The sequence below is a fragment of the Leuresthes tenuis genome, unplaced genomic scaffold, assembly GCF_036924035.1.
Source record: "Leuresthes tenuis unplaced genomic scaffold, fLeuTen1.0.hap1 SCAF_6, whole genome shotgun sequence".
Taxonomy (NCBI): Eukaryota; Metazoa; Chordata; class Actinopteri; order Atheriniformes; family Atherinopsidae; genus Leuresthes; species Leuresthes tenuis.
In genome coordinates, this window is record NW_027325360.1 from 14,652,730 (window position 1) to 14,676,851 (window position 24,122).

Here is a 24,122-nt window from a genome sequence, read left to right on the forward strand (position 1 = left end):
TACTCAGTTAGGCCGAATAACCAGATTTATGAAGTTTGCTGATGGCTTCAAACTTCTTTTTTATTTTGAATGAAGGAAGCATTTCTCATGTTGAAAGAAGCCTTTTGCACAAAGCACAGAAAGACACTTTTATCTTCCTTGAACTCAATGAGAAAACCACCAACATTCCACCCACAGTCACAAATAGACACTGGCAAAGCTGACCTCATGGTTTTGGTGAGGCTGTTGCTACACAGACAGGCCAGCTCAGACATTATATTGAGAAAAATACACATCCAGTCCAACAGGCATGTGCTGCAAACACACAGACCCACATTTCCAGTAAAGAGTACAACAAAGGTCTCCCTCCCCCACACATGCACATGCAAGCACATACTGTACAGGGATTTATAGAACTGGGTCTCGAGCATGAAAACAAAACCACTCAAGCTGAGGAAATTGCTAAGGCCTTCGGGGGTGAGGGACAGAGAGAGAAAGAGTGAGAGCGCTGCAGATACAAAGCTTCAAAGCAAGGGAACCTCCCTCCTTTTCAAAGGGAGGAGGACAGAGCAAAGAGTTGACCCAGCGGACACAGTCTGCCAAGCAAGGCCAAAGCTCTCTCAGCTGTGTCTTTATGTCCAGCAGGATCGAAACTTTTGTCAGTTTGCAATTCACCGTTTACAGTCAGCTGCTCCATCGATGGGGAAAGTAAAGAGCAAGACCTAAAAGCAAGAGACGCAATTGGACAGGAAAAGAAAGCAACTCCTTGACTCTCCAGAGAGACCGGTCAGTCAGACGAACGAAAAACAAATCCCGAGGTAAGCGTGCACGTTCTTTAGTGATGTGTCTCTCTGTTGCGCATGTTTTTAGCAGAGACGTAACATCTGTGGCAGGATTAATGCCGTTTACAAAGCACAGTGGATTAAAAGCTCATCTGCATTTACTGTCTAAGAACCTTAAAACAACATTGCAAAATACTACATGATACTCTTCTCGAATCTAATCGGGAGTGTTTCTTTCTGACCCTGTTCTGTTGCATTTAGGTAACCATGCAAGAAGGAGGTTACCATTGGAGAAAGACATTGTACATATTGGCCTTGTCAGTAATGTTTGAGGTCTGCATAGTCCGGAGCTGTCAGACTGGCACCAGACCAGAGTGTGAAAAGGCTCCTTTCGTCCCAGGGCACAACCTGGCAGGGGAGGGTTTCGATGTGGTGCGGTTACGTCGAACAGGAGCATATGTCATCAATGTTAAAGCTCATCTGGCAGACAACAGCACCTGCACACTGTGTCCAAACCGCTTCCAACAAGGACAGGTGAAGATCTTATAACTTGCTGCTTGACCTCTTCTTACTGTTTTTTTTTCATATTAATTTTTTTATAGCATCTTCACATAGTCTATCCTCCATCCTGTTTATCCAGTCCAACTATTAGTTTTCTGTGCTCCTCTTCCTGCTCTGCAGTTTTGCCTCGCCCTGTGACATTCCATACTAATTATTTTTCTCCCACCACCTGGAACCCAGTCAACATCCCATATTTCTTTTCCCCCCTCAGATCCAGAGGCTCCCAGCAGCTGTGCTCGACTGGCGTCCCTTCAGTCGCTGCAGTAAGCAGCTCTCGAGTGCACTCCACCACTCCGTGGACTCCCTTTTGCGCAGCTCCAACTCACTGGTCAGCAACAACTGGGGCTTAGGTTTGAGCCTCGATAACATTGGCCAGGCAGTGCTGGGAGGAAGCCGCTCAGATTTGGCCAAATTTGCTCGTTCCCAGCACAGTGTGGACAAAGCCACTTTTGCCATTCATGAAATCAGTTGCACCTACTACAGGTAAACAGGAGTGGGTGATTTAACTGAAATGCAGAAATGTCAACTCTTAAACCCTTAAAAGTTCATGTCAGGGTTTTTCTTGACATAAATTCCCGTGGAAACTTGAACTTACTTTATGAGACTTTTAAAAAGTATTCTGGACTACGAATACTACTGGAGTGGAGCTTCAACCATTTACTATAAGTCCTATAGAGTTAACACATGGTGCAAACTGGAAGGGATTTATGATCCTTAGGTTTCCACTAGATTAAAAACGTACACTTTTACATAGAAGAGTTGTGGCTTAGCGAGTTCACCAAAGCGCCCTTAACCAATGTTGCTTTTAAGTAGGCAGAGGTGCAGGACAGCACTATAAACACGGTGCCCACAATTACACGGTTTAACATGTGAAAAGAGACATTGATTGCACCATGACAAAAACTCATAGGTTGACATAAATATATCGTTTTCTAACTGCCACTTTATAAGATGTTAAAAAAGATTTCAGAAGGAAGTTAAAGAGCCATTTTGATGCAAGTATAATGATTTAGCTTAGCGACTTCACAGGGAACAAAATACAAGGGTTAAAAAAAAAAAAAACTTGTTCTCCACGGGATCTCACATCAAATCCACAAGCTTGCACACTTTGCATCATAGTTATCTTAATCCACAGCAGTTCATCGTCTTTGTTACAAAAAGTCAAGATTTATGCAGTTGAACTAATGCCTTTTGTTTTTTTGTAGCTACAGGCTGGCCGATCATCCCCAGCTGAGTGCAGAGTTCACAAAGCATCTGCAGAGACTCCCACAGAGTTTAAGCACAGCTCAGAACAGAGCCCTATACAGGCGGCTCATAGACACCTACGGAACACATTATATACATCAGGTCAGGGGAAACTTCTTAAATAATAAATGTCTTCTTTCCCAGCATTTCATAATGTAGTAGACGTTGCAGAATCTCTTTTTTTTTTTCGTATTGAGGAAGCTGAATATGTTGTAATAATTTCTCTCTCTTCATTCCAATATTTGTGTTTGATAGGTCCAACTTGGTGGAAAGGTGAGGCGAATCACAGCCTTCAGAACCTGCCTGGCCACACTGAAGGGCTTCTCAGAGTCGGATATAAAAAACTGCCTGAATCTTGAACTCCGGATGGCTCTGGGTTTCCTCCCTGCCAATGCATCCTTCTCCAACAAGTGCGACAACCTCCTCAAAGGCAACATGAGCATGGGCTTCTACCAGGGCTTTATGACACATAAAGTCGAAGTAATTGGAGGGGAGAAGTACTTTCCAGACATTCTCTATCAGGAAGATCCCTCCGAGGCATACCGCAGCTGGTTGAACAGCCTTCACGATAACCCTGATGTGGTTTCCTATGCTATCTTCCCTCTGCATCACTTGGTGCAGGACCCACAGATCAGCGCTAATCTGAGAAGCACAGTCACAGACTATATTAAAGAGAACCAGCTACAACAGGACCAACTTGGTTTAAAGAACTGCTCCCCAACTCCCAACCTGGACCATAACTGCTGTCCCTTGAGGGCTGGCAGAGGAACTTTACTACTGGAGATCCACAGAGCTGCAGGGCTGAGAGCTGACACCTTCACAAAAACAGACGCCTACGTGAAGATCTTCTACAGTGGCATATATGAGGAAACCGAGACGGTGATGGATAACAATGACCCAGTGTGGAATGTCACTTATGATTTTGGCTCGGTGGAACTGGGTCACGAGTTGACTTTTGAAGTCTGGGATAGGGACGTGCTTTATAATGACATTGCAGGGAGATGTGTCGTCTTTCCTGAGAGAGGAACGCATTCTGTAAGCTGCAAGCTCCGCAAAGGAGTTCTCTATTTCACTTACGTCATTACATGTGACGCTCATTTGACTGGTTTTAGGTGTGGACGATACTCCCCAAATGCTGAGTAGTCCTATGTAATATGTAGTCCTCCCACCCCCACCAAGTACTTGTAAACAATGCTTTTCCTAGAATTGTAGGAATAAGCATTTTAAGCACTTTTTTTCCCCTCACCATACTGTCTTGTAATGGAGTCCTGGAGAATTCTTTGTACATATCATAATAAACCATTTTCTTTACTTGTTTGACCTGCTGAAGATTTCTGTCCCCATGATAAAAAAATTCTGTGTAAAGTTCAGTGAACGCAATAAAAGTTTACAAGTACCTTGTTCAGCCTTTGGTTGATCCTCAGTCATAGTTGGGAAAGTCCTGGTTAAGTTCAAAGAACAGTCGGCTGCCAAAGAGTCAACGGAGAGCTATAAATTTAATTTTTTTTTTTTATTGATTCGAAACAGGTCTAGAAGAGCAAGAGATCTTTCGGAGAAATCCGTTTGCTGACATGCTGGACAGACAAAAAGCAAACCTCTTTATTTTTATCCTGGATCCTAACCACAAAATTGGTCCTCACTCTGTCCACAGCTGTGAAGAGACTTAAAAGGACCAGTGAATGTAGGATGGTCATTTTTGTCTTCTTTGTGGTTTTGAAACCGTAAAGATTAAAACAAACAACATAAAGAATGCTTGTAAAAACATATTCGAGATACGTGTAGTTGGCACTTTCGCAGTTCTGGGCACATACCGAGCTTCCGAAAACGTTCAATTTCAAGCTGGATATGTTGGCATATCACGGTCCCGGTGACACGTTTCGCTTTCCAAACAAACGTCAGATTTCTGTGCTTCAGACACAGACGTGCTAAATCATTTCTTATTGGGACAGCAGTTTAATGCAGCGTTTCTCTGACAACTGCACAAAAATGATTCTCACTCATGCGTGACTGTGAAGGACTCGTAAAATGAAAACAAATTCCCACCCAAATCTAGTCGCACGGAGCGAAGTCCACAGTTCCCACGAGCAGAATGCAGATGAATAGTCTCGAAGCAGAGAAACTCCCTCACCGGAGTGACTCCTGAGGGCCGCCGGCTCCATCTGTTGCACTGATGGGTGATGGGTGAAGAAAAGTGACGATGAAGAGGAGAATTCTGGTGACCGTTACAGAAACATTGCAAAATGTTTCTCCTTCTCTTTTCTTTAATCTATAATAACACTATAATAACACTTTTGAAAACCATTTCAAAACAACTAAAAGTAAATAACTGTAATGTATGAATAATCAATCATTTAAAAAAAAAAAAAAAAAAACTAACATTTCTTATTAGAAGCTTCTCGGCTCAATCATTTGAGGTATGACACAAATGTGTATTCCAATATTTATTATTCAGCTCAAACACAAACCTGAAAAACATACAAAGGACTTAGTAAAAACTTTTACAGTAACACCTGAACACTTACAACACACATTGGCCACTTACTCGCTATATGAAATGACGCAGCTGCCCTCTAAATCATCGGTGTGTCCCTTGGCTCAAGAAATTTACAGGAGTCGAAAGAAAATAATTCAAACACCTTGTTTCCAAATCATGTCATTATACTCGTGCTTCAGTTTGTCTAATTTTACTCACAAAAAAACCCCCAAAAACATTTAAACTTAAATCAAATGCATCGACGACACTAAAACAAACACATTTAATCAATAAAGAAAGGCCAGTCGGTCTTTGCTGAGAACTGCCAATTAGAACGTGACACACGGATGTAACTCAGGACTTACAGTGACAGTGACTTCATTGCAGAATTTTACATCAAAGAGATTTTAGGGAGAAATTCGTGTGTCTGCAACTTTTTCAGCATATTTATCCAACCTGATGCTACTCCAGTGTTGCCATGGATCAGAGCAGCCAGAAAAAAATTGATTCTTCTTTTTTAATAATTGGAAAGAATGACAGGCAAGCTGCAAGAGTGAAATGAAAGGATAAAAAGCACCCATATCAATCTGTTTTGAGTGAGCAAATGTTCAAGAATTTGGGGGGGGGGGGGGGGGGGGGAATCATGTCAGTGTAGAGAACATAAAACTGCAGGAGTCATGTGAACAAAGCAGATTATTCTCTCGCTCCACATGCTGCACTGCAGGGCCTTTGTTCCGAGCATCCAAACTGCCCGTTTTCGCTTTCAGCAACATCTGGAGTGGAGGTTATTCAGAAGGCAAACTTTTAGTTTAGCCATTATATACTGACTGGTCTCGTCAAAAACTGTGTGCATGTAAAAAAAAGAAAAGAAAGGTATTTTAGGCACAGCTACCATGCTACAGAGTTCTGTTCCATGGCAGTATACGGTTTGCAGTAGTCCTCTAGTTAAGACACGTATGTGGATATTCAGTCAGAACTCAAGTCTGTCCAGAGTCTCGGGAGTGCCTTAAAAATACACGGGTCCAGTTTGAGGTTCGATGCGTTTGAGCATCACAGTCCGAGTGAGGCTTTGATCAAAGATGCCATATCTTCAGGTATGGTCCCCTCACCACCTAAAGAACAAATCATTTACAAATCAATAACTCCTCTGCTTAGCAGGTTTAAACTAGGCAGGCCCAGGAAGTATAGACAACCGGCTCCCTGCCACATGAAATTCTTCTCTGTAAAGTTTATCCTGACTACAGATTTATGAAAGTTCTGCCTCTTTTCACTTTTTAAGATACTTTCTGTCAAATATCTGCTACTCGGGGTGTTCTACACTAAACTGTCGTGAGGAAACAGCCCCCCCTGCTGGTCTCCTTGTGTCACTGGAGTTTTGGCGAAATAGCACTTAAACAAAACACTTGCTTGTTTTGGATAAACGAACAAATGAGCAGGCATTGTGTGCGACATGCTAAGTTAGCCGTTAGCGCTGTCTCCCTTGTCGTGCATCATTTGCTGATAAGAGTGAGCCCTCTGACAGATATGATGCTGATTCTACAAGTTTAAGAAAAAAACTAATGGAATCTGAAAATGGCAAAGAGAGTCCCTGTTCATTGATGTTCCAGATGTGCCTGACGGCCCACTATGGGGTACGTGCATAAAGCCCCTTATGTCCGACATTATGTTAAGGAAACCACAGTTTAAGGTAAATACTAATTCCTTTAATGTATCCTTTACATAACAGAATGGAAATGCAGACAATAAAGGTTTAAACAACTCTTACCTTGTTCAGCTGCAGTCATGTCCTGCTCCAGTTTCAGTTTCTTGTGGCTGAGCTGCAGGATGCAGTCCTCTATGCTGTCCTTACTGATGAGCTTTATCACCTGCACAGTCCTGACACACACAGCGAGGCACATTACCACCTACACCAAACCAATGCAGCAGACATGCTTTCTACCTCCCTGTAACTGCAATAAAGACCCATTGTATCATATTGATGCGATACTGATACTGATAGCAAGATCCCGTCTAACCTTGTCTGGCCGACACGGTGACATCTGTCCTCTGCCTGTTTGTCGTTGTAGGGATTGCAGTCGATGTCGTGTAGGATAACGACGTTTGCTGAGGTAAGGTTGATGCCGAGCCCACCGGCTCGCGTCGATAACAGAAACACAAATATGTCAGGGTCCGTGTTGTACTCATCAATCAACACAATCCTGAAAGGCAAAGAAAACATAGGAGACATTGCACGTGAGTGCAAGTGGAGGAACTTTCTTAGTGTGGCACCCTTTTTTCATCGTGAGGCAACGTAAAATAAACAAAGAGAGGCCGATAAAATGAACACTGAAGATGTAGAACACATGTTAAAGGTTTGGACACTAATAAGATGTGTCCAAACATATGGCTGAAGCTGTAATTCCAGCAGCAGAATCCCAGTGTGAGCATGTGCAGGAGTCCTGCTGCAGTACAACAAGGAGAGGGAAATGCTGCTGTTTGCAGCAGGGATGTTGCCTGGCTCCACACCTTAGGATCACTCTAAATGAGTGATCATTCTGTCATATATAAATCTTGATAAGATACTGTAAGATTAAACGTTTAATGACTAATTTTCATTGGCTACAATTTACCAAAACCTTCAGTGTTTGAATCTGACATAAATCTGACCTGTCAGCTATGGGCGTGGATCCATCCAGCCTGACGTAACGATGCTTAAGATGTCTCAGCAGCACTTCCACAATGTCCAGCATCATGGTGAACTGACTGAATAACACCACTCGGTCTCCCTGTAGATCGTGGGGAAAGTTAGAATCCGTGCTAATAAAGGTTATATGCACTGAACCACAGTTATGCACAGTCACAGCGACCTTGTTTTTTAGTGAGGCCAGAAGCTCTATGAGGTGGCGGAATTTCCCAGAGTCGAGCAGAAGATCATTATTGAGCTGGTAGGAGCTGATGGAAGAGTACTGCTGACACAGACGATGCAGCTCAAAGTCTGACATCACCTCCATGTCCTCCTGAATCAGAACAGGATCTGCATCAAAGTGCGTTGGCTCCTGAGAAGGAAAACAGAAAGAAGTGAAACCCAGAAGTGAAAGAAGGGAGGCTGAAAGAGGCAGAACCTGAGAGTCCGGCGGCAGCAGCACTGACCTTGAGCATGAGTTTGCTCATGGCTTTGAGCTTTTCTGTGGTGTAGTACTGCCTGTGAAGCAGGGGGTGGTTGGCCATTTTCCTCAACTGCATCATCACGTTACACAACTCGCGCTCTGAAGACAGGAATATCGGGATTAACTCATGCTAAACACAATACGGGCAGAAGAGAATTGAGCCATTTATAAGTTGGACTCACTCTCTCCATTGGTGGAAGTCTTGAGTTTTTTAAAGAGGTTCTGGTAGAGAACCTGCTGTTTCTCACTCATTGAGCAGAACTCGATCTTCTCTTCTTTAGCTGGCAGCTGCTTAAGGACCTGGTAAAAAGAAACATCAGTTAGTTATTGATTAAACCGTTTAAACTCACCCAAGCTGAAGATAATAAGAGAATCTATCGTTCTACAAGTGTGCTTCCACTGGATTCTCTCAAGATAATGAATGCTGTTTACTGTGCGTTTTTCTCAGGATGCTCTGATTTTACTAACAATTGTGACAAACTCATTCGATTCAATGACTTATATAGATTGAACACAGCTTGCTGTGAAGAAGAAAGTGCATTACAACAAAGGGAACCAGATCAACTCACCTCACTCTTGATTCTACGAAGGATAAAAGGTTTCATGATGAGTTTGGCCTGAGAAATACGATCCCTCTCAAAACGGCTTTGTTCCTCATAGGATTTCTGACACATAAGGTAAAAATTAACATTTCGGTGCCATAACACAAAAACAATTACATACACGTATCATATTGCAGCTGCCTGAGGATGTTCATATAAGGGCTGTCACTTTTTCCTTAAAACTGTGTTCTGGATGAATATGAAACAAAAACTAATGATACGAGTGTGTTTAAATTTAAATTCCCTTAAAAAAAAAAAAAAAAAAACATTTTCAGTTCCTGAAAAGCCTCTTCAAAACAATACAGATTGTTTGCATATTTTTGCCTAAAAATCTTTATTTTCTAGAATTTTTTAGAAGAAGATGAACATCGGAAGTCAATTTGCTTGAGTATTATTGCCTTTGATTCTAACATTTATGGCAAAAACTTTGCTCATTGTACTGATAGGTCACCAGGGTAGAGATTAGCCCACGCTGCTGTTAGAGTGCCCTCTACTGAGTCCTAAGGCAAAGACATTTAAATGATGCATCCGAATAGTCTGTCCATAAAAGGCAGAGAAGGGCAGGCTTGCTTTTGTAGGTCATTTGCATTCAGTTCTTTGGTACCATCCAGCTTGGCATCTCATAGAAACGTACCATAGAAAACATTTTGGAGAGCTGTGTAGTGGAGCTGGAGAACAGAGAGGGCATGATGAAGTTCAAGAGAGACATCAGCTCCAGGAGGTTGTTCTGCAAAGGAGTTCCAGTCAGCAGCAGGCGATGCCCTGCCTACAGGGAAAGAAAAACAAGAGCGTCCAAATTCTGCAGTAATTTAGAGGGAAACGAGTCTGAGGGACGATGTGAAAAGTGTGGGGGTGGAAATACACCAGAGCAAACGAGTCAACGAACATTAATAGACATGAGGTGGCGATAGCGCAGAGAGTTCATGTTCTTCAACATGTGGCCTTCATCGAACACGGCGTACTTCAGGTGGAGCTTCCGGAAAAGGCTGCGGTCGCTGTCGTTGCCTATGGCCAAATTATACCTGCAAGTCAAACACAAACCAAGCTGACAAAGTGACTTTCCTTTCATCCACGTGAACGTGAGCATGCTTGATGTATTGGATCAGCAAAAAAATGACACGGGTTAAAGGGGTCCATGTTGGCTTACGTGGTCACAATGACGTTGAACTCAACATCTTTATTAAGGATGTCATATCTGAGGTAGCGTCGCTCTTCCAAAGATCCTGCACAGAAGAGGAGAGTCATATTCGGATTTCATTTCACACTGAGAGCAGATATGCTGTATTTTTCTAACTCATTCAACGATCAGTGGCACAATAATCGAGATGATAAACGATACGGAGCACGTTTTGATTCTGAGCTGCTCTTGGTAGACACTGAGCATTACTCAAAGACTAAGGACAGTTTAAAGGTGCACATGTCAAAGCTGCTAAAATATGAAAGTAGAGTCTTACCATAATAGATAAGCACATTGAGACTTGGGCACCACAGCTTGAGCTCCCTGACCCAGTTATCTACAATACAGAGGAAGAAAACAGAAACCTTTATTGCATTAAACACGAAGACACAATAGAAATACATCTGAAAACTGCCTCTGCCTTAGACAATAGAAATGCATAGTATGAAATTAAACCTCGTCATAGGAAGCATGAGGCAAGGTAGCGGAGTGTGCTATTTTTGAAGATAATTACCAAGTGTAGAAGAAGGCACAACAATGAGGTGTGGGCCATCTATTCCATTCTCATAAAGCTGGGCCAGAAACGCTATAGCCTGGATAGTTTTTCCTAAACCCTGAGAGAGCAAGTGAGCAAAAGCACAACGGCGGTGAAGAGAAATATTAGGAATCAAACCGTCATAAAGAGCCAAGTCGATAAAACAGGAACAACATCTGAAACAGAGCTTCTAAATACACACAAAGTGGAGTATAAATGCACACAAATGCACCATCTCTTTAAGAACAAGAGCAAAAGTCAAAACTGTACAATAAAGGTGTTGTTTCGTGTTTCTTCAGAGGCTGAGAAAAGGTCTTGGTGGACAGCAAAGTTCTCCACAAACCCTCAGCTGTTTGAGGCCTCAGCTCTTAACGGGTTAGCAAGGCTCACAGAATCCAATTAGATTTCGAAAAGCTGACAATCGACGCCTGATAAACGTTGGTACTGCGTATGCATGGGACCCCGCTGGTTCTTAGCTGGGCATCTTACCATTTCGTCAGCGAGGATGCCGCTCAGCTTGTGTTCGTGCAGCAGCAGCAGCCACTTTAGACCAATCAGCTGATAGGGTTTAAGCTCAAACCTGAAAGTAAGAGCAAGAATGGGATTTCTCAGTTTCACATGAACACAAAAGGTTTACTGAATAAATGATACGTGTGTGTGTGTGTGTGTAAGCATTCTGTTTCTCACTTGAAGCATAATTTATTAACTTCCACAAACATGGGATGACATTTCCATCATTTCTCCAGCTTGTGTCTCCAGTATTTGTGTGGTAGGCACATGTTTTTCATGGGACTCCCCCCAAAAAACAAAAGATGCTTGGAAATGCTTCATATGGCACGGTTTACTTGTCATTAGAAATTCTAACTACAGCATCTTCCCACAGGGTACAAGATGTCTGTAGTGAAAATCTACACAGTCCACATGCAGTTCCCTCATCACGGGTCTAAGCTCACATGCTGCATTAGGACATGTTGTCAAAGTGGCTATGATGATATCAATTCCACTTACAAACCTTTAAGAAACTTTCAGCCCAGCAGTTTCATAAAGCCCATGGAAGACAGTAGGGGCGATCTGATTTTGTGCCTTATTCAAATGCATCTTCAGAAACCACGTGACAAACGGGGTGCAGCAGAGTCTACCTTCTTTGTTCATCAAATGAGCTTTTCAATAATCGGAGAATGTGGAGAAATGAGTTTTACTCACTGGCTGTTGAGTACGCCGGGCTGTTCCACGGAGCCCGTTCCGCTCTCCATTACCTCAGTGACACACTTGACCATTTTTGAAGAAATGGTCTCACATTTGGACATTAACCCCAGGACAACCTTCCGCTCTTTGAGGACAACTTTGCACCCCAACAATAAGTCTTTTGAAAGTCCGTTTTCCTTATGGAAGACATCCCACTGGAGAGGAAGAACCACAAAGTTACAATTCACAAACTGCAGACACTTTTCTTATTACCGTTTTTACCCATATTTCAACTGAGACTAAATATGTGAAAATTTCTCTTGGCTTAAGCAGTGAGCTTTGACTGTCCATCCTGCCTCGACAGGTTTTGTGCATCACTTAACTGAAATATGATTCAAAATGTTCTTGAAGGCATATTGAGGAATAACACACGGCCATTTTATATAGAAGACTTGTGTGTGTTGAACTGATGTGTTCCCCGTGTCCTGTGAAACAGTTGCTGACTGTCACAAGCTATCCCCTCTTTGCCGTTACAGCTTTTTCAACTCAAAGCTCGCGCAAAACATCTTAACGACTTAACGTGAGCAAATAATCTGCGTGAAACCTACGTGAGAATTCTTGCTTAAAAAAAAGAAGCATATTCTCTCACCAGGCTTGACCAGCTGTCGAAGGGTCTCAGTTCCACGATCTTCTGTGCCTTTTTAACAGAACACCCGGCGATCAGCGACAGCTCATCTATAGACGCGTTCCGGAAGAAAGTCAGCATCTCCTTCTTCACACCCATCATGCCGTCTTCACCCTTGAGCTCGTCATCCGAGTCCTCAAACTCGCTTGTGACGGCGTCCTCCTCGTCGTAGTTTTCCTCCTCGGAGCTGTCGGGTTTGGCCGCGGCCCGCGCCTTCATCTTTCGCTCCGCTGCCAGTTTCTTAGCTTTGCTGGTCTCACTGGAAAATCTGGACAAGGTCTGGGAGACTGAGGAGGAAGAGGCTGGCTTGAGGGCGGCAGAGGTAGCCGTCTGCTTTAAGAGGGACGATGAAGACACTGGATCGGTTTTTTTTGTAATCCACGAAGAAAGAGTGGAAGTGCCACTTCTAACTTTGGAACTTTTGCTTCTCTCCGATTCCAATTCATCTTCGCTGTCCTTTGTAGTGTCCGTATCATCCGTACTGTTTCCCTCAGTGTCGCTAATATTTTCATTGTTTTTAGAATCCTTACGATCTCTCCCCTTTGTGCCGCCTCCGTGATATTTCTGGTTCATCTCTTTGTCATTTCTGGCCGACTTGTCCTTGCTCTTCGATTTCTTTTCATCCGACTCAGCTGAGCAAAAACTAGCATTATCTGAGAACAGGAGAAATAAAGGCTAGTATCAGTGAGGCATCGATTGGAATCATTGTTACACAAGTTAGAAGTATCAATATAAAGATGACGGAAGCGGAAAGGTGAGAAGTCTGCTCTGCACCTGTGTCAGAGAACATCTGCAGAACCTGCAGAGCGTCTTCAACGTTCCAGTCATGTTCCTGCAGCACCATCCGCAGCTCCTGCACCACACAGACAGCAGATTGGCATCAGAACTGTAACACAACATCCTCCATTTCCGCAAGCAGCTGTAAGGGATGCCTTTGGCTTCTTCCATTTTGCTTTGGAATCAGAACACAAAGCCAGAGCAACTGAAACAATCCGTGTTTTTTTGTTTCAGGATAACGAGACCCTGAACGTTACACTAAATATCGCCCACAAGTTCAGGGAGTCCCGTTCCGGTTTGTTCACCCAGTTTACAGACAAAACCAAGAACAAAAACTTACATTTTCCTAAATGCGATTTTTCACAATTTAGCAAAGTGTTCTGCGACATTTTCTTTGCTACAATGTAATATCCCATGAAACTTTTCATTAATTCTTCATGAAGCATAACTTATCTAAAGCAAAACTTGTTTTCAAGCAAGAAAGCTTTCAAAGTTTTTTTTTAGGACGCTAAGCAGCAGCTGCTGACTCAAGCAAAGCAGCAGAGAGCAATATAATCTATTTCCTCTGGACCACTTAAATCACATTATCTAGTATCATGTGACAACACAAACTGAGACTCAGTCATCGTGTTATACAGACAATAAGATGGTCAAAGATCCCAGTACTAAAGTTATAGCCCATTAGACACACTGTCTTCACCTCCTTGTCCTGATCAGGAAACCTTTTTTGCAGTTTTCTGACCATGGCTTCTTGCTTCTCCCAGCCAGGTTCTTTCCCTTCATTTTCCTCTTCGGAGACCTTTGAAGTAAATAAATACACACATTTCTTCTTAAAAAAAAATAAAAAGGAAGCAGAAATCTTATCAACTCGGCTCATGAATGCCTGCTAAGAGCTGCATAGGAGCAAAATACTTGTCGTGCCATTTCAAAATGAATACAATAAAAGCAGCTATGGTGGTCTTACCACTGATGGTCTCCGTTTCTTGTCCGGCTGAATCTCACCCTTGTCCCGAGAACCGCTGGATCCATCCTGCTTTCTCTTCTGGCCTCTACTCGGAGCTAAGTAGATAAAGCAGGTGGCAAGGAGGCATTATAGCATTATAACAAAGGGAAGTTAGACGTATTCATTGTGTGCTTCTGAAGAAACTGAGAAACAAGGATTTACCTTCTTTATCACCGAATTTTAAAAGACAGGCAGCTACAGCCCCATCCAATGTGCTTGTACTTCCAATGACCTGAGAACAGAGCAGAACCTACAGTGAAATCAATTCGCATATGTTTGACACAGCCCAACGCTGTAAGAGAAATCCAGCAAACTGGCTTACAGCATCTCTGGAGTGAAACGACTGTGTTCTGTGCTAAAAGGCTAAAATGCCTCTGCTTTTTCCAAGTCCCACCTCCAGTAGCTGAGTCCTTGTCAGCTGGGGAAACATCATCAGCAGTCTGTTCATTTTGTCATCCAGCTCGTTGTCCTCATCCGTCTCATCTGTGTGCTCCGATACCACAGCTCTGGATGCCTTTTGTAGAGGGTTCCTGGAACAGAGAAACAACAGCAATTCTGTCAGAAAGTATGAATGTGACGACGACATTTCATCGCGAGCACACTCGATCATGCCCAAGTGCTTAATGAGAAACCACAAGGACTAGAGAAGCTAGATGAGCACATACTTAGAGTTCCTGGTTAACCTTGGTTCAGACAGGACCTCATCCTCTTCCAAGTCGATCGAAAGGACTTCCTCAAAAACCACTCCTCGTGCATGGGACTTAGATGGGGCTTTGACAGGTTTCATCTGGGCTGCAAAACACAATGATGAAAACGCGTTGGCAGGTGCACTCGCCGTCGGTAATACAAAGCATACAAGAAGTGGAATGTACAACTAAAACAGCTTGTAAAGGCATGTTGTCTTGTTGACGAATACACGCTTTCAAATAAATATCTTGCTGCTTAGCCATCATGTAAAAATGTACCACACCATTTAAGGAGCATGTACATTTAAGGTCTGGCTATCCATCTCAAGGTTAGTAATAAATGCTATCAGTGGGAATGACAATGGCCTCCCTCACACACACTTGGACATGTAAAGGAGATATAAATTACACAAGGTGGGCTTAATATTTGTGCCATCTACTTGAACAACAGACCATATAGAGACATGAGGTCTCGTTATACAACTGACTGTCATTTCCTTTGACTGGTTTAAAACGAGGAAGACAGGATCGACAATACGTCAAATCTTAAAATTCCTTCACAATACCGTTTGCATACTCTTGTGATTTCATATCAATGACTTTCAACACAGCCCAATGAAACAAAAGGAACACAGTCTCACTAACAAAATGTTACGGTGCGACGGCTGTGGGGAATAGTTACTCTGAGCTGTAGCATGGCTCTGCTTGTGAATAATACCCATGTCAGTACACTAACGCTGCTGTTAACAATAGCACGTCTGACACATCTGGCTAACAGCGATGCAGGCTAGCTTTGCTAATTGATACCTGGCTTATTCTCCTTCTCAGACTCAGGACTTTTGGACCCGCACACCTGGTCTTTATCAGCAGTCTTCTTCTCAAAACGAAATCGATCTAAATTGAACAGACTCATTTCAGCAAGTCCTTTTTTATGACTGACAACAGCAGTCCTTTGTCTCGTCGGCAGTATTTTCTCTCTGTTGTGTCTCGTCGCATGAAGCCCAACGTCCCTGTTAGCCAACGTGATAATCCAGCTAACGTCAGATGTTAGCGTGAGGGCCAGGAATGCAGTCCTGAAAAGACGAGGATTTCAAGCTTTGTCACTGTTGCGTTTGTGACCGCAATAGCTAGAAACCGACTGATAACACAAAATTGATTGATTAAAAAAGAAAGGAAGTCATTTTCGACTCTAATTTCTGTTCGTTTAATTATCTCAACAGCAGCCGGTTTCCCGCTATCTGCGGTGGCCCCAGAGGATGCTTTGCCGGCACTGCTAATTGGTCAGAGGAAAAAGTGGGCGGTAACCTTCCTGTGAAGTCAAGATAGTACACTGTGATATACTTCCGTCTTTGCTCACACTACGATTGTATGCTCGCTGGACTGGGCGATGAATAGTTAGGTACCCCGGTCACATTACTTACTTCTAACCTCCATCTCACTAAGAGACCTTGTGATAAATTTAACGTTGTTCAGTATATTACGTGTTATGGTCTCCCCGTAGATACAAACAAACGTAGTGTTATGTACCATGTCACTTCTACTCCTTTAATAGGAGGGGATTTATCTTGACAGTATTCTTGCTTATGAAATCAGTGATGTAAGGAAATTACTTGTCAGTAACCCATGATATAACTTCATCATTTGAATGTACATTTTCTTTTTAAAGATCTCTGTGAGCTTTTGGTAATTGAGAAAACCAATAGTTTGACATATGTTTTGTTTCATAATGGAACATATTTTCAGTGAGCAGCTGGCATCAAATTTAAAATGAGTATATATACAGTATTGTGCAAAAACCTTTGGCCACCCTACATTTGTCAGTGTTACTTCCAAGGAGTATGGTATCTTTAAGCACTTTGTTACGAATAGCCTGTTTCAAAGACACATTTGATGCAATTTTCTATGATGGATCTATGAAATGCCAATGATTGTGTATTTTAAAAAGCATAAAACAATATTTTTGCACCAACTAGGCGACTCACAAAGAGCTATGAGCAGAAAATGTGGCAAATCTTGGCATTGTGTGCAATTTGTCCTTGTAGATTTGAGGAAACGGGACAAAACAAGAAACAAGAATAGTCAGACCTAAAAATCCATCTACAGCAAAAGAACGTTAGCTGAAAGCGATGTCCTGATAAAATGGGGAATAATTCAGCAAGCCCTGACCCAAGACAGAGTGATGCATCTGGCCGTTTATGTGATCCATCTACCGTTCACTGAAGCCTCCTCAGAAATGGTCTCTGTGGAAAGGTGGCTGTCAAAAAGCCATTTTTGAAGAGGGAGAACAGGCAGAAATGGCTGAATAACTAGACTTCAGGTCTTATGGAGTGATGGAACTTCCTCAGAGCCTGTACCTCAAGGTTACTGAAGCAGTGTGGGATCATCGCGACTGAGAGAAATTTTTTAAAAAGTTTGCCAAAGAGGGTTTAGGCTGTTTCCAAGCCTTATGGAGGTCATATCAAATGTTGACTTTCAAGCTCATTAGAACTCTTTTTTTTTCCATTAAAAACTGTGTTTCCATGTTTGCACATGTTTCAATTCATCACTGCACCTATCATTCCTTTTTTCTCCTTATTTTAGTACAGTATGATTCAACTGTGTCTCTGTTGTCTACTAAGTAGCACACAGACAACCACCAGTACAGAGTGCTGTCATACATTCTCTTAACAAAAGGGGGCAGCAGATTATTTTAGATGGGACATAGGATTTCATTTACCCCTAAGAGTGTTCCACTACCCCTCTGTAAATTGTGTTCCGTGTGGACTTCTTAAGGGTCAGTTTTAAGGGGAATAAAAGTCTTTACACAAAAGTTAGAAGTAGAATTATACAATGTGTCTGAAGTCCAGTGGATTTGATATTTTGGGAGAAATTTATCTGTGCTGATTTTCTGTCCCATCATAAGCTATGCAGTTTTAGTTAGAATTAGTTTATTTGAATTTGATGCATGTCTAGCAGGCTGAGAAAGAAGAGAGAATGATTTGGTTGATGCTAAAGAAAAGATCTGCAGAGCACAGTCCTGCTGTACTTTAACAACTATGGTAGAACTATCAGACCAAAACTGTAAGTCAAAATTGATTTCCTGACAATCGAGCCTAATCTGTTGCATAAAGAGGAGTTTATTGATGCGAGAAACTATATAAGGCTGTCTGGCTTGAAAAGTTTTGTCCATATCCAGCAAGACATATTGCAAATTGTAATAACTTGAAATCACAGACAGTGTGCTATGTGGGAATGTGCCACATGGGACGGTCTCAAGTTTAACATTTACAAGACTTAAGGTCATCTTGTTTTTTCTCAGTTGCCATGATGGCAGTTGTAAATCTTGTCTTTATTTTGTCTGGATGTTCAAAGTCAATGGCAAATACTGCCACAATACCATCACAGAGACACACACACGTGCACACACACACACACACTCACAGATATATTCACTTACATCTTGACTACTTCAAACTCCTCACAACTACAAAGAAATAAGAAATAGGTTAATCTATTCATTTTCTATTTTGGAGAATGCTTTGAAATTTATATTATTTGTCAGATCTGGACTGTGTCAAAAATCAAATTTGGTTCCCTTTGCCCTGTGCTCTGAATTCCGCTCCAATTAACACAAGTCAGATTACATTTATTCAAATACTGTAGTGCTTTAAAACTCTAAACACTAGTTACGTGTACATTACGTATCCCCTTGATTGCACAAGTCCACAATGTTGAAACCAGTTTTCAAATCCGATCGCTTCCTCATACGATGTGACTACACCTGTAAATTTTGCTCTGACACACCAAGTATATTATGATGATTAGGTCGGATCCTTTCATCAGAAGATCTCAGCAGCCAATACAGCGCCATCCTGCCGCCTTACTGTCGCCTCAACCATCGTCATGGAGACCATGTAAGTTATAGCATTGCGTGTGTGTGTTGGTGTTCTATCCAGGGAACAATAGGCAGACTGACACTGAGTCTGATAGGGGTCATGACCACTCACAGCAGGTAGCCCAAACTGTGGCTCCTTGCTTCTCGTGTCCTCTGGTCAAGATTTTTTTTTGTGTGTGTACGTGCACGTGCGTCCGTGCACACGTCTTACATTTGAATTTGTTTTGAAAAAAAATATTTCTCCACCTTTGGCTTTGCTAAACGTGCTTTATAAGTGTTTGTCTGATATGTACTGTTGGCGTCTGTGTTCACACACACATCTACACACATAAACGCGCAGGCGTGTATCCAACAACACGGATATATAAATCACAAGAATGTCTCAGAGCTGAAGCAAGTCATTAACATGCATATACACACACACAAACACACGCACACACACACACACACACTGTGTAAATACATTTACATAAATGCTATGGATGTTTTAATGAATGTTTTGGCTGGAGGTGATATCTGAGATAAAAGTATGGAATCATTAACTAAAAATGAAGCAGGTGAAGCAATGTCTTAGAAAATCAAACCATCTGTGTAATATAAACACAAAATCCACACATGCACATTCGAATGGACATACACACGCAGAATAATAAATTCAGTGCTAGCTTAGCACACATACTGCGAGGGCATTTACTTCTCATGCATAACATGTAGATACTGTACATCCTGCACACACATTTTGAAAAGCTTGCAAATCAAAGTAGGAACTTTCCTGTGATTTTTAGAAAATATTGAGTGCACGCGGAACTGCATACAAGTCGACACATGTGTGCATTTTTTAACTTTGACCCAACTATGGTGTCACAGCGGACTCGTCACAAAGTCTGTCACCACCCAGCCACCATGGCGCCCAACTTGGCCGAGACCCGACGGCGGCAGGGAGCACCTTGTCACCGTGGTAACGAGTCTGGGATGTAACATCCCTCCAACCCCCCTGTCATAAGAAATGCACAGAGAGACATACACACCATCTCAAAGAAAGGCTGTCTCTGAGGGTAGAGCACGTTTTGTTTTAAAAATTACTACAGCGATTAACCCTTATTGGCATGACCACAAACACCAGGAACAGGAAATTCTCCATAGGATCAAACAGACAGATATACAGTATACAGTGTCTTGCTGATGTATTCAGCCTCTTTGACATGTTTCCTATTTTGTTGCCTAACAGTGCAATTAATTTTTTTGGTTGTGTGTCTCATTTGATCGACTTGTCCAGTTCTTTGTGTTTTCTTTCTGAATGAAGCAAGACATAAGAAAATAAAAATTAAATAATAAATAAAGATAAAAGGAAATAAACAAACAGTATTCAGTTCCTAAAGTCAGTGACTTTGTAGTGCTTTCTTTTGCAGCAGTTACAGCTGCAAGTTTGTTGGGATACGTCATAATAACTTTGACATATCTATGGATTTTTGCCTATTCTTGCCGTTCTTGAAGTCGAACCACAGCTTTTCAGTCAAATAGAGGCTTTGACTGTGACTCTGCCCTTCCAAGACATTTAAATGTTTCACCCAAACCACTGGAACGTTGCCTTAACAGTGTGCTTAGCGTTGCTGTCATGTGTGAAGCTTGGTTTGTCTCAATTCGCTGAGACTGAAAAAAGGATTTGCTCAGGAATTAGCCTGTTTTTCCCACCGTTCATCATACCCTTAATTCTCACCAGTTTCCAAGACCCCGCCAAATGGTAACATACGCATGACATGAAGTTGCCACTGCCATGCTCTGCTGTGCAAATGGTATTTTCGGGATGATTAGAGGTGTTGCTATCTCATCTGACTACCTCATCTGAGTACCTTCTTCTGAATGGTTGAGGAGTGTCCTAAATGCCCCTTTTCTTATTTTCTTAACTGGTCCAATCCAACCTTAATCTGTTCCTTTCCAGTACTTTGTCCCCTGACTTATTTGGAGAGTTCCTTGATCTTCCTGGTGATGAACTTGGTTGTGCCCCTGACTTAGTGGTGTTGCATAGCGTGGGACCATTCACAACAGGTGTACATGGAATGAAATCATGTGAACTTAGTCTGCACACTCATGGATTAAAATGAACTAATTATGTGACCTCTGAAGGTAAATGTCAGCATCAAATCATAATTCAGTGCTTCAAAGCATAAAAAGTGAAGTCATATGTGCACAATACTTTTTTTTTCTTTTTTTGGAGAATGTTTCTTTTTTTACCGATCATATCCCTGTACCAATTTGGAAATATGTTGTATGTCCTTTACAAAATAATCAAAAACATGTAATTGAGGTTTAGGGCAGAGTCTTTAAAGCTTATATACCACCGCTTCATTTTATTGGGGCCTTGAACCTATCTACAACCGATACCCCGCCAGTTTGGTTGCTGCACTGACTTTCATTTACCATGTTTCCCATTACAGGCCTTTCAGCTGTTAGGACGCATAAACAGTGTTTAAGATGATTGTGAGATGAGTTGATGTTGTTATGGTCATACAATGTGTATTAGCAATACATCTCAGCTTGTGTATTGACAAAAAAATTGCACTGCTGTCATAAAAAAAACAGTTCATAGACATAAGTAACTTTAACTTAGCTTATATCAAGCCCGATGCTCCATTTCCTCTTTAGTCTTCAGGACATGTTGTCCATTTTTCTGGAGAGAATTTTCCATTTTTATTTATCTGTCCACAGAACAGTTTCTGCCTCAGTCCATTTTGAACTAGCTTTGGCGTAGAGAAGATACCAACCTTTTTGGGTTATGTTCACATATGACTTCTTCTTCGCATGCTCAAGCTTTAACCTGCATTTTTAAATGGCCTGAAGAACTGTGTTCATTGGCCGTGATATTTGGAAGTTTTCCTGATCCCACACAATGATTTCAATCACAGAATCATGTCTGCTTTTAATGCAGTGCCACCACCTGAGGGACTGACGATCAAATACGTTCAACGTTGATTTTTGGCCATGTCCCTCTCACATGGAGATGTCTGTCTTTTCATGATAATATGTACTTTAGAAGATTAAGTTTCCGCAATTTTACATAGGAGCATTGTTCTGAAATTGTTCTACAATTTGTAGCTGCTGTTTTTTTTTTTTTTGCAAACTCTGCCCTCTTTACTTCTGGGGGTCTCCCTAAGGTGGTCTTTGCCAGTTAACCTACTTAGTTGCAACATGTTGCTCCAGCTCTTTTTATTACAAGTTACTTTTCCAGCCTTTTGTTTCCCTTGTCCTAGCTGCTTTTGAGATGTTTCTACTCTAAAGAGAATGTTGACTAATGAGATTTGCAAAGAATTACATTTTGTTTTTATTCACATTTTGCATCTCGCATTTTTGGAATCACGATTGCAAATAAGACCCTTCAATTTCATACATGAAATTCCATATTAACATCAAGATCATATACTGTATATAATTGAATATATAAGCACATGGTTAAAGTAGCACAAGTTAATTCGGAAGACTTCATATTCTGTATACATTCTGATGGTTTTAAAACACACAGATCCTCTTTCAAACTTGCGCAGAAAACTTATCGAACACTTGTTTGGCTTCTTTTGTGCTGCTTTTGTTTAGTCATCACTCATGTATCCACTCTCTCTCCACTGGCAAAGAAAAACAGCAGCAGGGGAGAATTCCCATGTTGCTGGAGGTGATGGCACAGAGGAGCCGAGACAACGCACCGATCACTGGTAGACAATGACCGATCCTCCTGGCTGCCTTACAGAACATCAGTCAAACCAAGCTTTGTGAGCACTGCATTCCTATGTGTTGTCCTCCTATTTCTGCTCTTTAATCAAACCAAGCTAATTGCATCATTATTGTGACTGTGACACTTTCAATTTCTTTCATGCCCTTATATTTTGCTCCTATAGCTCCCTACTTGTGCTATCATTAGATCGTCCTTGCCTATAATGACGCCTCACCAGTGTTTAAAATCACAACTGAAAAGAGAAAGCTTGCATTTGCCACAGGTGTCACACCACTTAAAATTTGCCTTTTTAAGACACCGTTTGCAGCCACTGCAGAAATCAGTGGCTGCAGTCAACTTTGTTATGTCTGTCACATTATCTCAGTGTTTTAATTAAGCAGAAGGAGACATGCAGAAAGACAGGGACACAATGAGTGATCCCCGGGCTGCCTTACTGAACATTATTCAGACAGAGCTTTGTTAGCTCTGCATGCCTTTGCATTGTCCTCCTGTCTGCAACAGTTTGAATGAAATGATACCAGTAATGTCTTCGTCATTTAGACAACTAATATAATTCATACACGATCTGTTATTCTACTTTGTAAATGATTAAATGGGCATCACATCTGGATATCCTGGTGTAATTATGTTAGAGATAAATCAACTTCAGCCTTCTCAGAAAAAAAAAAAACCCTATAAAATCAAAGATTGTCATAAATATACTCTTGCCTGCAGATGTTTGCAAGTTATCTTTAACTGTAAATTTTAGGGTGTGGGTAGTTTTTGGCTAGATTCAAGGTCAGTCTGATTTAATTCACTTGAAGTTTCCTATGCAACACCAGCTTGCTTTGCAATTAGGTTAAAGAAACCTTTTGTGAGGAAGATTCACACAATTAAATCCTGAAATTGTCAAATGCATTGTCAAGGCACATTCAAACTTTTATAAAAATGCACAAGAGGGAAAAGACAGCCAGACCAGCAAAAGAGATTAAAAACTAGTTAAGCAGTTCTTTTTGTTGGCAGAGTAGCTGTGACAACTATGACAGTGTGTGTTTCTGTAAGTGTGTGAGTGTGTGTCCTAGCCTGTCCATTCTGTAAACTGGCGGGGAAGTTGAGACGACTGGGATGGGAACGTCAAAACAAGATCAGCACCCCTGCTGGTGGTCACCAGTCGGGGGTCTGATTCCTCTGGGAGGCTGATGCCTCTAAATGTGTGTGTTTGATGAACCTTGTGAATGAGTGTGTGCATGCATTTTGGCTTATGTGTGTGCATCATAAATATGTTTGCGTCTGTGTGAATGTTAGGGGCCAGTGTCTGGGCCTTTCTGGGGGGAAGGGAGGTTAGTGTGCTGACAGCCTCAGCTGTGTTGAACTGTGGGAGAAAAAGAGCTGACGCGACGGGAGCTGATGTCTGACATGACCTCTCTCAGCAGGCACGCTGCAGGGAGCTGGGAGCTGCCGCTAACTTTGTGTGCTGTTGTGTCTGTGTCCGAAAGTGGCAGAGAAATTAGGATAGAAAGTGAGGAATGGGAAAGAGAAGAAAACTTCAGGCGCAAAGTCCCTCTCATGGCAGAGTCACTCTCTGTGAAACACCAGCTTGATGGACGTGGCTCTGGACTTGTCGTGCCGTGTAACTCAATCTTCTCTGGTCTTTTCCTACCTCGGCTTTCCATTTTCTATCCCTCAATATCATATACCCCTCCTTGACC

The 24,122-nt window shown here is 41.9% G+C and overlaps 2 protein-coding genes across 2 annotated transcripts in view; one reads left to right on the plus strand and one right to left on the minus strand.

Annotated features, from left to right (window-relative positions):
- Positions 1-3,912, plus strand: part of prf1.5 (perforin 1.5) — a 71,151-nt gene extending 67,239 nt beyond the window's left edge. The window contains exons 2-6 of the mRNA XM_072387776.1: positions 575-797; positions 1,023-1,295; positions 1,534-1,805; positions 2,528-2,669; positions 2,823-3,912. Coding sequence (XP_072243877.1) covers positions 1,029-1,295; positions 1,534-1,805; positions 2,528-2,669; positions 2,823-3,710 — 1,569 coding nt within the window. The 5' untranslated portion in view covers positions 575-797; positions 1,023-1,028 and the 3' untranslated portion in view covers positions 3,711-3,912. The remainder of the gene's footprint in view (positions 1-574; positions 798-1,022; positions 1,296-1,533; positions 1,806-2,527; positions 2,670-2,822) is intronic.
- Positions 3,913-4,995: 1,083 nt separating this feature from the next.
- smarcad1a (SNF2 related chromatin remodeling ATPase with DExD box 1a) lies at positions 4,996-16,097 on the minus strand. The gene is made up of 23 exons (XM_072387762.1): positions 15,644-16,097; positions 14,816-14,942; positions 14,545-14,680; positions 14,313-14,382; positions 14,112-14,206; positions 13,848-13,946; positions 13,145-13,223; positions 12,335-13,023; positions 11,704-11,900; positions 10,990-11,080; positions 10,480-10,579; positions 10,243-10,302; positions 9,936-10,011; positions 9,675-9,810; positions 9,423-9,554; positions 8,756-8,851; positions 8,369-8,486; positions 8,170-8,285; positions 7,887-8,075; positions 7,687-7,805; positions 7,056-7,238; positions 6,806-6,915; positions 4,996-6,152 (listed from the first exon to the last, which is right to left on the minus strand). The coding sequence occupies exons 1-23, from the start codon at positions 15,747-15,749 to the stop codon at positions 6,091-6,093; spliced, it is 3,186 nt and encodes a 1,061-aa protein (XP_072243863.1). The 5' UTR covers positions 15,750-16,097; the 3' UTR covers positions 4,996-6,090.
- Between the last annotated feature and the right edge of the window lie 8,025 nt (positions 16,098-24,122).